This window comes from Diadema antillarum, unplaced genomic scaffold (assembly GCF_040938485.1).
Source record: "Diadema antillarum isolate AM-2024a unplaced genomic scaffold, OU_Dant_1.0 seq00000775_RagTag, whole genome shotgun sequence".
Taxonomy (NCBI): domain Eukaryota; kingdom Metazoa; phylum Echinodermata; class Echinoidea; order Diadematoida; family Diadematidae; genus Diadema; species Diadema antillarum.
This window is the reverse complement of record NW_027271664.1, coordinates 919,949-934,333: the sequence shown is the minus strand read 5'-3', so window position 1 is coordinate 934,333 and position 14,385 is coordinate 919,949. Positions and strand designations below refer to the sequence as shown.

At 38.8% G+C, this 14,385-nt stretch overlaps 1 protein-coding gene across 1 annotated transcript in view; it reads right to left on the bottom strand.

Annotated features, from left to right (window-relative positions):
• Positions 1-431: 431 nt before the first annotated feature.
• LOC139738934 (NACHT, LRR and PYD domains-containing protein 3-like) overlaps positions 432-14,385 on the bottom strand; it is a 501,522-nt gene continuing 487,568 nt past the window's right edge. The window contains exons 3-4 of the mRNA XM_071649559.1: positions 1,270-1,449; positions 432-488 (exon numbers count right to left, since the gene is read on the bottom strand). Coding sequence (XP_071505660.1) covers positions 432-488; positions 1,270-1,449 — 237 coding nt within the window. The remainder of the gene's footprint in view (positions 489-1,269; positions 1,450-14,385) is intronic.

Here is a 14,385-nt window from a genome sequence, read left to right as displayed (position 1 = left end):
GATAAACAAGCTTATATAATTGAGAATTGGTAATATCTATTCAGGATTTTGCAGAGGAGTTTGTTCTCGACATGAAATTGCTGTTTGTTGTGAGTAGAATGCGTTTCCAACTCAAGAGAGCTGCATTGTTCAATATCTTGTTTGTTCCGAACGTCCGTGAGCTACATGCGAACCTCCGTGATGAAAACTATGCTATGTTTGTTGGGTTATAGAGACTGCCCAGATGAGATACACCTTAAAAAGGTATATTATTATTTGGGAGTGAGGATTGAAGTATGGGATAGTGAAATAAGAGGTGAAAATATTGAGTTTCTGTAAAATGCGCGTAAAGTTAAGAAAGTGTTTAGCGGAAGAGCAATATTTCCACAGAAATGACGAATTTAGTTAAATCATCAGTTGTCTACCATAACGTACAGGTTAAGAGTACAAGCTTAATATTCTGCAATCACGTAAACATGTCCCTTCAGATATTCCGTTAGGATTTTGAACTGAATCAGATCTTTGGAAACTATGTTAAATGGTATTCAAATGTATGTGCAGTACTATTCCTCACGGACGTTCGCTGCTCTGGACATGGTAAACTTCAGCGGTGAATAAAAACTTGTTCCTCTGGGAAAATCCTAGTATAATTGGGTTCATATTAAAGCTTGAGTTATACTCTTTCAGGTAAGATGAATGATTTGGAGAATTTTCTACTTTTTAAATTTTGCCTTGTTTTGGCTCAATTGTACATCGTTCAAAATTCTGACCCATATACATATATATACTGTATATATATATATACATATATATATATATATATATATATATATATCCCTCCCCTTCTCTCCCTTTTTATCTTTCTCTCTCTCTCTCCAACTTCCCTCACTCCTCTCTATCTGCTTGTGCAATGTTTGTTTCATTGCAAAAATTCAATAATCACACTTATCGGAGCGAAACATTGTATCGTCAGTTAAGAAAATACTTTATGTGTAAAGCCCAACCGGATAACGGAAGAAACGCCTTTCACTCAATTTCCATACATTTGTCAGTGCATGAAAAGTGTTCATACCTATGCTTTCGTTCATGCATTGAATGTCATAATGCTGAGGAGGTAGGATTGAAGTTACAAATAATGTTACGTCAATATCAAATAGAATAGGATTGATTTAATAAAGGAGTCATTGCATTAACCTATAATACACATCAGGCTCTTTATCATTTCTCGAAATTACAAATACAGTCATCTCCCAACAATAAATCACTAATTTCAATAAAACATAGGCTTACCTGGCACGATGATGCTAAGGTGGCGGCTGTTGAGATGAAACTATCGGGCAAGTAGGGGCACCACAGAATGAGCTTCGAAAGACGTGGCATAGCGCACACCCATTGGGCCAAGTCTTTTCCCACCGAGGACTGACTTAGACAATCATCGCCGCTGCTAAAATTTAAAGTCAGATCTTCAATCTGAAGAAAATAACGGAAAAGAAATGTGAAACTGAAAATGAGAGTTTAAAGATAAAATGGAGTTCCTGTTAAGGTGCATTTCACCGAGTGAAACCATGATTCAAAGTATCAGGATATAACTGCTAGTCAGTATGATGCTTAGGGAGCATTATAACTCATGTTTGATTACTAGAACGTCAATTTAGATGAGAACTGCAGTAGTGACTCTCGCAAAATAACGGCTCGTTTAAAACGGAAGGATTTGGTCTCGAGCGCATGATTCACAACGCCCCCTTGCGGTCCCGAGAAGAAAGTCGGTTTTCGGATACTACTGATACTATACTACTTACAGAAGTCTTGAGAGAGCTCTGTGATATACTACTGAAGTGTACTGTACACAAGCGCGACCGCATCCCAGAGGCTACGATCCGCGATCCGTTTATAGCAGAGCAAGCTGTCGACAACTGCGTACATTGTGTGTATAGCCACTGTGTGCGTTCAGGGAGGTGAGAGGCTCACCTCCCTGGTGCGTTTTATGTCCGACGTCCAGTAGTGTACGATCGAACGATACCCCTGTGCGGTGTATGTTGTGTGTACGTATCATGGGGGCATGGATGGGCCAACCGTATACTGTGCACGTGGGTGGCCATGAGCATGCTATCTAGTACCCATATTGTACACATGCCCCACGCGCTTTCCCCACTCTTTGCCTTCCACCAGGGAGGTGAGACCTCCCTGCTTCCACCAAAAAGTCGATACTCTTTGCTAGTCATGCTTCCACCAAAGAGTGGATTCAGTCCACTGAACAATGTAGTCCGTGGCGATATCGTACTGGCTTCCGTTCGCTATGACAATGCCAATCACTGTACTAGTGGATGGTACATGCGTGGCCATGGCAAGCGAGCTGGCTTCGTTCGTTCGCCCCGTTGCAAGCTACTAACGTATTACACGTATTATGTACTTGGGTACTGTTAGTATTCAAACGACCAGCTGCGAGCTGCGTGTTAGTGGACTGTTCTGCAGATCTATATAGAGGCGGTCCGAAATGCATGTTCAATTGCCATGTTTTCATGCTATAATAAACAATAAGATTCTCTCGCCATATTATGTGTTGACAAGAACAGATAAAATAACTGAAACAAACAATCAAAGGTAGCCCTCCCATTTTTCTTGTTTTTGTTATTCTGTCGATAAATGAGCTTCCAAGTAAAAAAAAAAAAAGAGTAAACAATAGTGGGCCTGTACGTTTTGTGAAGGACATGTTTGTTGTTCGTCGGGTGATTTGTTGACAGGCCATGGACCTAATATAGGCCTACTAGTACAAGGACATTCATCGTACACATTTTTGCACACGCATAATACCTTCCCTACAGGATATACCTGTCCTCTACGAATACCGACACCTTTTTTTTTCCTTCTTTTTTTTTTGTGCTCTGGAATATGCTACGGAAAAGTGAAATATTGAGATCACAAGTGACAATCATTCTTCCATCATTTCTTTTAAAAACTGCCTGCTTTTCCCTAGCGAAAGTGTTTGCTTTGAGGTATGATTTCCTAACATACACCTCAAGACTGCACATTCACTTCATTTGATTTTTCTGCGTTATTTTCTTCTGCGCATATAGTTTTAGATTTATCGAATCTCCATCTTGTTCTTCTCCCGGCTTGCTTGCGGTGACAATCATGGGATCAAAGCAGTACCCTAAAGCATGCTAAAACTGTCTTTGAGACGCTTTTGAGATGTAGGCCTACAGGTGGCCGTGCATGATTGACACAAAATTTCTCATGATCTCAGGTATTGCTGCTCCTCATCATCTGTATCTATTCAAAGACATTTCTGTCTGAAAAAGGCACATCTGCAAAACAAGACTGAAATGAGGGAAACGATCCTTTTGTTAGTGACGATACATGATCACACAATCAAGTAAAGAAAAAATGCCAAGTAAACCTAAGAAAGAACAACAGCTCTCATGTATTTATTACTGATGATCATCTACACAGCCAAAGTTGCCACTAGGCAGTCGGTAGATGTTGACGCTTCCGCACGTACCACATGCTGTTCATTTCTAATCTTAATTTTTTTATTTAATTTTTTAGTTGCATAGGCCTGATTGTCAGAGAAAGACATAATCCGAAATCGAAAGGATTTTTGTTTTGCTTTTTTTCTGTTTGTTTTTTTTTTTACTGATTGTTTGTAATTTTCAAATTAGTGGGGCCTATTGAGATACGTTTTGCGATTGTAGGACATGTTTGTTGTTGGTCAGGTGATTTGTCGAGAGAACTGACAACCAAATTTGCTAATCCTGTTTGTGTTATTGTCGTTTTAGGGTTTTCTTGTTTTTTTTTTTTTTTGATTTGTTTGTCCAGCATGGTAGGGCCTACCTGTGTTCTGTGCGTAGTTACTGCGGCCGGCGTGTAATGGCGACAGGGTCTTGTTCAATTTGCCATGGTTTTTACACTATATCATTTATGAATAAAGAAAAGCAATTCTCTCGCCGTAAGTGCTGACAAGCCAAATCAAAAAATCAATAACAATCTTTGCATCGTTTTTGCCAACTCTGTCCATAGCCTAAATGAGCAGTCCAATAAAAAAAAATGCACTAAATATCGTCAACTAAACCTACAGAAGTAAAAACAGCTTGATGATCTACACACGGTCAACGTTGCCATAGTTGACGCTTCAGCCTGTATATGCTTAGCATTTCTTTCTTAATTTCATTCCTTTTCTTCTTCTTTTTTTCTCAGCGTACTTTTACTGATTGTTTTTCAAATTAGTTGGGCCTATATGCGTTTTATGGAAGACGTGTTTAATTGTGTTTTCGTTTTGTTTTGTTTTGTTTTGTCAGGCGATCTGTTGACAGAATAATATTGATGACCACTAATCCTGTTTTGATTACTATTAATATTATTTTGGGTTTTGTTGTTTGAAATAAAAAATTGTCTGCACTTTTTTTTTTCCTTTTTTTTTGGCCGATTATGTCGATAAATCAGCTGTCAAGTAAAAAAAGAAAACAATCGCCGACTAAACCTAACTAAAACATCAACAACAAACCAACAACAACAAAAACAAACCCAGCTCGGTTGTTACTGATGATCGTCTATACACTATACGTTGCCAGAGTTGGTGCAGTACATGACGCTTGGCACGAAGCATTAATTTTATTCCTAATTCATGAAATTCTTCCGTCGAGATGTTTTCATTGCAGCTGATTGACAAATTGCCCTACATCGACGTATATCAGTTGCAACGTAGCATTTATGCTTGACATTTTTCCATTTGTCCATTTTTTCTTAGCGTAAATAGCATAGGTCTGAGTGTCAAAGAATTATATGGATTCCGAAAGGTTCGGGTTATTTATTTTGTTGTTGTTGTTTTACAGATTTAGTAGGGCCTATATGCGTTTTGTGCAGAACGCGACAATGTTTTTTGTTTGAGCAGATGATTTGTCGACAGATTGTACAGAAATGCTAATCCTGTTTAGATTATTATTGTTTTCGGGTTTTTGTTTTCGTTTTTGTTTGTTTTTGCTTCATTGCTCCATTCACGTGGTACCTGTGTACTGTGTGCAGTCAAAGAGTGTGTAATGGAACTGTGCTGCAAGATGGTATACATGTAGCGTTCTTCTAGAATAATGTTCAATTGCCATGTTTATATGCTTATCGAAGAAAAACACTTCTCTCGACATATGTGCTGTCAGGTCAAGATTTAAACAAAAAAATGAAAGAAATTATTTAAAAAAAAGTCTTCACAGCCTTTTTTTTTTCTTTTGCTCATTCTGACAATGAATGGGCTGTCTAGTCAAAAAGAAAAAAAAATCGCTAACTAACATAATATAGAAAATCCGATTGTTAATGACGATTATCTACATGGTCAACGTTGCCATCAGAGTAGGCATAGGCCTATCATGGATATTGACGCTTGGCATGTAGCATTTTATGCCGGACATTTTTTTCTTATTTTTTTTTTTTTTCGTAGCGTAGTATGCGCAGGCCTGATTGACCAAGAAAGACGTATTCCGAAATGTTATGTTTTCTATAGTTGTTTTACTGACTGTTTGTTTTTACAATTAGTAGGGCCTAATATGCGTTTTATGTATAACATGTTTGCTTGTTGTTTGGGCAGGTGATTTGATGGAATTGATTACCACAGTCATGTGCTGGTTCTGTTTGTATTATTTTTTGTTGTTGTTGTTTTTGCTTAGCGGCCAATTTTGTGTAGAGAATTGGCAGAAAAAAATTAATGTGAAGAGGACTGGTTTGTTTGCTTATCAGGTGATTCTGTGAGACAATTTTGTCAACAACAACAACAACAAAGCAAATCAAAGACCTCTTCCATCTGTGATTGTGCGACCGTCTTTTCCCTTTTTTCATGATGACAAATGTCATGACAAGAGCATAATCTTATGCAATCTCTTTCACATAACACAATCCCAATGGAGATCGAGGGGGCTTCGTGTTATAGTAAGCTATAATCAGTAGTGATCGAGGTGGCTTCGTGTTCGACCGGTATAACAAGCAACGGTGGACAGCTCTACACGTATACCATCAGGTATGCATCACACGTATATATATATATATATATATATATATATATATATATATAGATATATATATTGCATCCTTTCTTTTTTATTTCTTTCTGGTGCCCCACTCGGGATTAATCGGCTGAATAGGAAAAAAAGGCTCCCCCATGCATTTTTTCCCCTTCAGTTTCTCGTGCCACCAATGCCCCCTCGTTACGGGGTTGTTTCCTTCCTAAAAACAAATATCAAAAAATAATATACCCGTGGTCACTGCAGAACCTTGATGATATACATTTTAAAAGAAAAGAGAACTAACTATACCCTATAGGGGGCATGGGGGCAGTTTTCTTTCGTTATAACGAAGTTTCGTTATAACCGAACAAATACAATATTACACGAAAACAAGGAAACCACGCATATAAATTATGATGTTCTGTTTGCTGAATACACTGGAAAGCTATGTAAAATGGAATGGGACCTTTTAAATTTCGTTTGAATATTACAATTAAAAGAGAGCATAAAGTTGTTTGTAATGTCCGAAGGTTCGTCGATCGGAAATTAAAATGATCAGGTTCGTCATTCCAAAGGTTTGTAATTTACTAACTGAGAAAGGATCGCTATTCCGAAGGTTCGTTGTTGCGAAGGTTTTTTAATCCGAAAATGTAATAAAGTTTGTCATTCCTTGGAAGGTTTGTTAATTAAAAAAAAAAATGACACGGGTTACGTATTTCGAAGGTTCAGTTTTCTTATAAGACGATTATAAGGTTTGCAATTCCTAAGATTTGTTAGTGGACTTACCTTTTCTTTTCTGGATTAACGAAACGTTTTTTGTTTGTTTGTTTGTTTTTTGGGTTTTTTTTTGTTTTGTTGTTGTTTTAGGTTGTTGTTTTTTTAATGTTCCAATCAATGAATGTTTGGAATTCCTATCATTTTCGGACAAACGCACCGTCGTAATAAGAACCATATTTTTTTTTTTTTTTTTCGGAATAACGAATCTTTGGAATAACGCCAAAATGTTCGTGAACAAACACTGTTTCATTTCCGAACTAACGGACATTTAGGTGTATCAGAATCTTTGTGTTTTGTAATAAGGAACCTTACTCAATTTCAGATTATTGTCAGATTGTTTAACAATAATGCAAGTTCTCCTCGAAAACTTGTGCGTGACACACGGATCGAAAACGCAGTATTGTGAAGCATTCGCCCACGCAGAGACGCTATAAATGCTTGTTCCGCTAAGTATTTTCGGAAGCGATCCGCATTTCATTATAACAGAGCACATTTCTTTTGTTTTTCTTTGTCAGTGGCGCTCGGAAAAGACTTCGTTATAACGAAAATTTCGCTATAAACGTGTTCGTTATAAGCGAATCTTTTTAACACAGACTTTAATGGCGAACATTTTGGGAACAGAAGTTTTGCTTCGTTATTACCGTGTTCGTTGTAACGGGAGTGCAATGTATTGCAAATAAGCCATAAACATCACATCTCATTTATTGTCATAAATTATCAGAGGATTGTAATTTCCTGTGCACATATCGTTATGTATGTTTTTTATATTGTTTTTAACAGATTGAATAACGCTCCGTAAAAACATGACATGCTGTCCCTATATAGCACCAGTAAATGAACGTCACTGGAAACACGTCCTGATGAACTTCAAGATGATGTCAAGTCAAGTCGCATCAATGATCATTGATGTACCGCAAAAAATATGAATAACACATTATCCCTTCCCACACATTGTCATAATAGGAAATTAATCATGGTGACGTTATCTTGTTTTTCTTTAATCTGGAACAACAGAGAAAACGTAAACTTTTCACCTTTGTCACGCTGAGTGAAATAGGTCAGCTTCTAATTATTTTCAGCATCCAGAAATGTACGGTATGACATTAATTTTGGTGAATGTATGTTACTAAAATTTGTAGATTCTTTGCAAAAAATGGTAACATCAAGGCGATGGAAATGTCCGACCACTATACCCTTTATACCATTGGCTAATGTTTCTTTTGTGTCCATGAGTATACGTATGTATCAAAGAGAGGTCAGTCTTTATGCTCCACTGACATTAATTCGCTCCGCGAGAATGTGCTCCACAACATCACCCCAACGACATCTGCTCCGTCGACAATGATTGCTCCGCCGACGACTGAACCACCAACACTTGCTCCGGTGATGTTTCCTTCGAAGACACCACAATGAATTGTCCCGCGCCCCGGCGACATTTTACTCCAAGGATACGGCAATAACATTGATCTACCATTAGTTCCAGTGGAAATGGCTGCATTTCATTTACCCAAATTCTGCTGGCATGTCCTCATGAACGAGATCCGAAGATATTTTACGACATCTGCTGAACTCAGCTCAATATTGAAATTGTTCTTATAACTCACAATCTCATGTTCGCATTATATCTTGCCACATTCAAAAAAATATGCAGGAATTGTTTTGCACAAGACATATAGTTGTTTCTTGAAATACTTGAGGGGTGCTGCCGATTATTTATAGGCAATTATTAATTCGTTTAAATGTTTTATTGGTTATTTAGAAGGCCTAGCTAGTATACATATGCTACGATTGTTTTGGTTTATAGGTAATGTTTAGGCACTAATCTTCAACATATATCCGAAGAGTGTTCTTCGTAAAATAGCATTGCGTAAGCTTGTGATTCTAATTCATCGGAGTATCAAGCCTTTGTACTTCATTGTCGGATATCACCTTCGGAATAAACATTCTACATCCGGCACTGGTGGATGTTTCAGAAAATTATTGTCAGACGGGAGGGGAAATCTTAAAAGCAAAAATGAATGTCATTCTTAGTTTGATATGTTTCCCCTTGGGCAGTGGGAGATATTTGATTGTCTGTTAATAAATGATTCACCGTAAAGTCCCAAGGTAACAATGATACATTTCAACTATAATAACATGGTATTATAACCAAAGGTAAACGTATGGATTGCCCTGCTCGCAACTCGGCATTCATGGTCGTGATGGTCTTCCGAGGAATCCAATTTGACATGAATAATAAAATGGATTGAAACTCCATTTAAAATGAAACTCTTATTATACGCACATAATCTACACATAACGAAATCATAATGATACAAAACAGTATTCGAATACCACCCACGAACAGCCCTCTTCATGTAACATAATCATTTACATTACGTCGGGATACCAGATCACATACATTTTCATAACATCCAGTGCAAAACATAATTATTAATTGCTTTCTTATATAGGAATTACACGATGGTGAGGGTGAGGATATCATCCAAGGTAACAGTATTGCATAGATGCCCCACGATAGGCGAACATGCGTTTATTCTGTTCTTGTTTATTTTGACGTTGTTCATTTCTTTTTCTTTTTCTTTATCGAGCAACGAGAGACAGACCTATACTTCCGAAGTAGGAGCCTTAGTATTGACGGAAGGGGGAATTGGCGGGAAACTATAATCTCCCTTTTTGACATCGTTAATTTCTTTGCACGGTATCCATTACTTTGGGGGATAAGTACACGTCATGTATAAGGTTCGTCAATCCGGGTCCCCAAATTCCTGTTCCAGATCCATTTGTTGCTCCGAATATGAAGGCGTTAGTTATAATCCGAACATTTTTATTCTGAAAACGAATTAGGTCCTATACGTGGTACGAAATTTATTTCGTTTCAGGATGAACGAACACCCGTGTTCGAATCAAGGAACCATAAAAATAACGAAAGTGTTTCTCTCTCAGAACAACGAACTTGCAGAGTGACGAACAGTAACATGATTTTCCCTTTTTATAATCAAGCACCTCTGAGTCACCGTCAGAAAAGAAAGAATAATGATAGAGAATCTTCCCCCTTTGGAGGGCAGTGGGATATATTTCAGGAAAGATATAAAGAAAATAGAAAAAATGACATTATTTTACGTCAATTGATTGAAAAAAATGTAGAATCAGGTAACGATTGCAATCCTGCCAGTGGTCTTCCCCGGAGTCTTCGACTTGAGCTCGCTTCGAAACATCCTTTTCATTCCCGCAGGCCCCAGACTGTTTATGACCTCAGCAGGAATGCGCCACCGCGCGGATTTGTGGTTTACCCCCCGCCCTCCCCCTCCCCCTCCCCCTCCCCCTCCCCCCCCCCCCTCTTTGCCAAGTCTGTGGCACCTTGCTATCGTGGGATTTTGCTCTTTTCTCTTTTCTCCGCCAACGAAGTGGCCGGAGGCATTGTTTTCGGGGCGTCCGTCCGTCCGTGCGTCCGTCCGTCCGTACGTCCGTCCCGTTTTGTTTTTGTCAATATCTCAAGAACCGTGAGGTGGTTTTGCATCAAACTTGGTATGAGGGTATATCCTGGGGGATAATACTTTGTTTGGATTTTAGGGTCACGGGGTCAAAGGTCAAAGGTCACAGGTTATTTTGTGAAAAAAGGTTGAAATTTCATGTTTTTTCTCCATATCTCGCAAATGGTTCAAGGTATCTTCATGGAACTTAGTATATATATGAACCGATGGGCAGTGATTATCTAGGGAAGTTGGGGATCATGGGTCAAAGGTCAGGGGTCAAAGTTCAAGGTCAACTCCTCAAAATATCACTACTTTTCTTATATTTATGCAATGCCTGGAGGATTTTTTTAACTTGATGTATGCATGTATAACCCAATATATATTCTGCGGGAAGTTTCGTGCCAAAAGGTCAAAGGTCAAGTGAAAGTGCTAAATTGCACTTCTTCCTCCATATCTCAAAAGTAACTCAAGGTATTATCATGAAACTTACATATTTATGCATGTTCTACCTAACAGTGATTCTCTTTGGAACTGTGAGGTCAAAGGTCAAAGGCCAGGTTTAGATAATAATATTTTACCATTTGATACTGAATTTATATTTTTTCTCAATACCTTGAAAATTACTCAATGCATAAACTTATAAAAGGGTCAAAAGTCCAGTAAAAATCATCAGTTCCCCCAAATACCTGCACTCTGACGTTTTAATCATTCATCCAATTGATAGTTCTAGGAAAGTGAACATTCAGCACATTTGTGGCAAACCTGTCATTTTAATATCTTGCCAATTGTGTGAAACTGTCATCACACATGGTCAAGACATTGTACTATAGACCTGCATTATTGCGGAGGCATACACCTGTCGCCGTAGCGACATTTTTTATTTTCATTTTTTTTTATTTTTATTTTTTTTATGAAGATGTTCGCACGCAGTGTCTTTTCCCCGTACCACTGCGCGTTCTGTTTCAATTCGTTTGGGTTGTAGGTTTTTTTTTCCCTTGAATTTTCACTATGCCCTATAAACACGTGGAACACGCACCAGCCATACACCACAGGTAGCTCACCGCAATTTTTGCAGCCAAATACTCGACTTTGTCAACACGAAACCCCCTAAAACAATAAAGAGATGATGGAGTACCTTGTATCGATGCATAAACGAAATACCATTGATGGAGAATAAAATATTCTTTAAAAAAAATGAAATAGAGTTCAGCCAACATATGAGTTTGTCGTCCCACAAGTTTTACACGTGTTTTTCACAAATTTGATAACACTTATATAGTTAGAACATGCATGTCGCCAATTCTCGAGGATGTCGCACACAATGTTGCAGGCTTCTGTTGTGTCGCACAATATTATTACAGCGACATGCTCATACCCGTGGCTACACTGGCGTCGTAAATAGGTAGTTCATAACTACAATCAAACTGAAGCTTACTAAAGTACTAGTATACCACCCACAAGATCTTGCGATATTCCTCTGAAACTCACAGAACTTGGATTTACTTATGTTACCTCAACCTCGGTATGCGCAGCTTGATTTTCCTCCCTTTGGAGTTGAATGTGGAGGTTTTGTGTTTCTCTGAAGGAAGAAGAGCGTGTTCGAAAGAAAAAAATAATCCGGTAAGTCCATTTTCCTTGAAAATCAATCGATTAATGATTTACACTGTCAATCTGAATATAATCTGTATGTAAAAATAAAAAATAAAAAAAAAACAAACACGTAACTCGGATTATTTTCAGTCTAAAATCATGTTTTGGGGCCAATAGGCCACTTATCATAGGCCTACTATAATGCACCATCTGCATAATGAAAACACCAACGTAACTTTGAAATACAAAAAAAAAAAAAAATAAATAAATAAATGAATAAATTAGTGCAGGCCGAACTAAAGGCCAAAGAGTGACCTACATATCCTAAGCCCGCCGCACACTATTGGAATACGACTCACGACTATGACTGACCGACTTTGGATTTGAAAAAACAAAACAAAACAAAAAACAACTCGTTTATGCTGAAGCTGCTGTGACTTGTTCAGGATCCAAACTCTGTCAGTCCTATAGTCGTGAGTATGGGATGGGCTTTATTCCATCAAGGAGCTTCAAGCTCTGATTCCATCCTCGACTGTATCATGGAGCTACTGGCACTGTTCTCCACGATTGCGTCATAACGAGGCAGGTTTGTGAAAATGTGTCTTTCCCTCTTCCTCTCTCTCTCTCTCTCTCTCCCTGCAATCTGATCACTCCATCTCTGGCGTGGTTTCTTCTTCCTCTTTTTTTGTGAGTCTGACCCGACTCAAGGTCAATAAACGTTCGATCTATTTCTGTACCCGTGTCAAGACAGGTGGACTGGAACACTCCCTGGTGTCAGTGTGCTTGTGAGTATGTGTGTGTGTGTGTGTGTACTGTGTGTGTATGTGAGTGTGTGTATGTGAGTGTGTGTGTGTGTGTGTGTGTGTGTGTGTGTGTGTGTGTGTGTGTGTGTTGCTGTTCCAAACGTAAACCAGCGCGAGCGGGTATTGCATTCATGCATGCATCTGGTCGGGCTGGGAGCTGGTTGAGGTAATGTCTTCCTTCATGTACAGTACTGAATGAATAGAGAGTTCCCGTCTCCCCGGTAAACCACCTCCCTGGTAAAACGATCGACTGCTGAACAGGGCATGCTAAGGCTGCTTACAAGGTAGATGTCATCTATCTCATAGCAAGTCCGCGTGATAGTCTAGCACTGTGGTGGAGCCTCTAAAATCACGAGAGTTTACCAACATATGAATTCAGACAATATTAAAAATATCTAACTACATTAAAATATCATGTAGGAACTACTGTCTTATTTGGCAGCACAGCAAGTCACTTCTCACCACCGCAGTGTTGTCAAGTTGTGTGCGCGTACAATCTGTATGTATAATCCGTGCTTCGCTGCATAACGAGCCTCGATCTAACCAGGGTGGCCGGTGGTGAGTAAAACGCAGCGCCTAGTAGTATACAAAGTATACTGATGCATATCTGATCGCCTCAAAGTTGCCGCAGCTATACTCGTCTTTTTTTCCCCTCCGGCAGGATTGACCACTGTTTATGGTCTTCGTATTTGTTTTTGTTTCCCTCCTGCAATGGCTGTTCTATGTCAAACCCGTCTTCGTGTACCATACTACTAGTCCTAGTCGTACATCCTCGCCTCATGTACCATGCATAATCTGTGATCACGCATTGTCGGCACTGTACATACCGCTCGCATGCATGCACGCATTACCGCATCGCACAAACAGCTTCAGAGGAGTGTTAGCGCTGCGGCACTGCCCGGATAACTGGCGGTCACAGAACTCTACACAAGTTCTGTGCTGGCGATCCGGTTCTCACGAGTTACACGCAGAATGATCGTTGAGGGAGCTATATAAAGATTCGAACGATTCGAACGAGCCGTTAGTATCTATTGACGTTGTACAGCGTCGATAATATCCGAAACCATTATTGCATGATTACTAAGATATGAGAGCACTTTGGGGCGAGTAAGTCTCACTGTGTTGGTTATATGAAAGGTACTTTAACCTGAAACACAAACTAAGACAAGGCAATCTCAGGGAAACTTTGTAAAGGTACCAAAACTTCATATTATCTTTAAGGAAATGGTGTGAACTTTGGAAGAAGGAATAATTAAACAAAAAGAAAAGAGATCATTGTAGAGGAGGGTCGTAGACTACTAACTGGACGCCATAGAAGACCAGATTAACGTAGCTGAATATGGGCTATCCAGCCATCTTCTCAGATGTTTTATGAAGGCATTCTCCAAAGTAAAGAACACAGATTATCGTTGCCTAATCTAGAGTAATGTGTTTTTAAGTGGGGAATTTAACATTGTAATGAAGCTATGAAGTGCAAACAGGGTATACAACGTACTATCTGATATATTTCATATCGTTATTCGAAGTATTATATACCGAATTAACCAGGCTCCCCGACTGAACTGAATACGTGTGGTTCATTAAATACAATAGAAAATAGAATTTCAAGAAAAACTCTTTTCAAACAAATAACAAGCGCTGTAAAGGAAAAAAAAAACAACGAAGCTACATTTCTAATGTCCTTCCTTCTACTACATCTACAATGTTTGTCTCCACATGAAGTAACTCCCACATAAAAGCGCCCTCACGCTGTACATTGATCACTTCTGTCTTTTT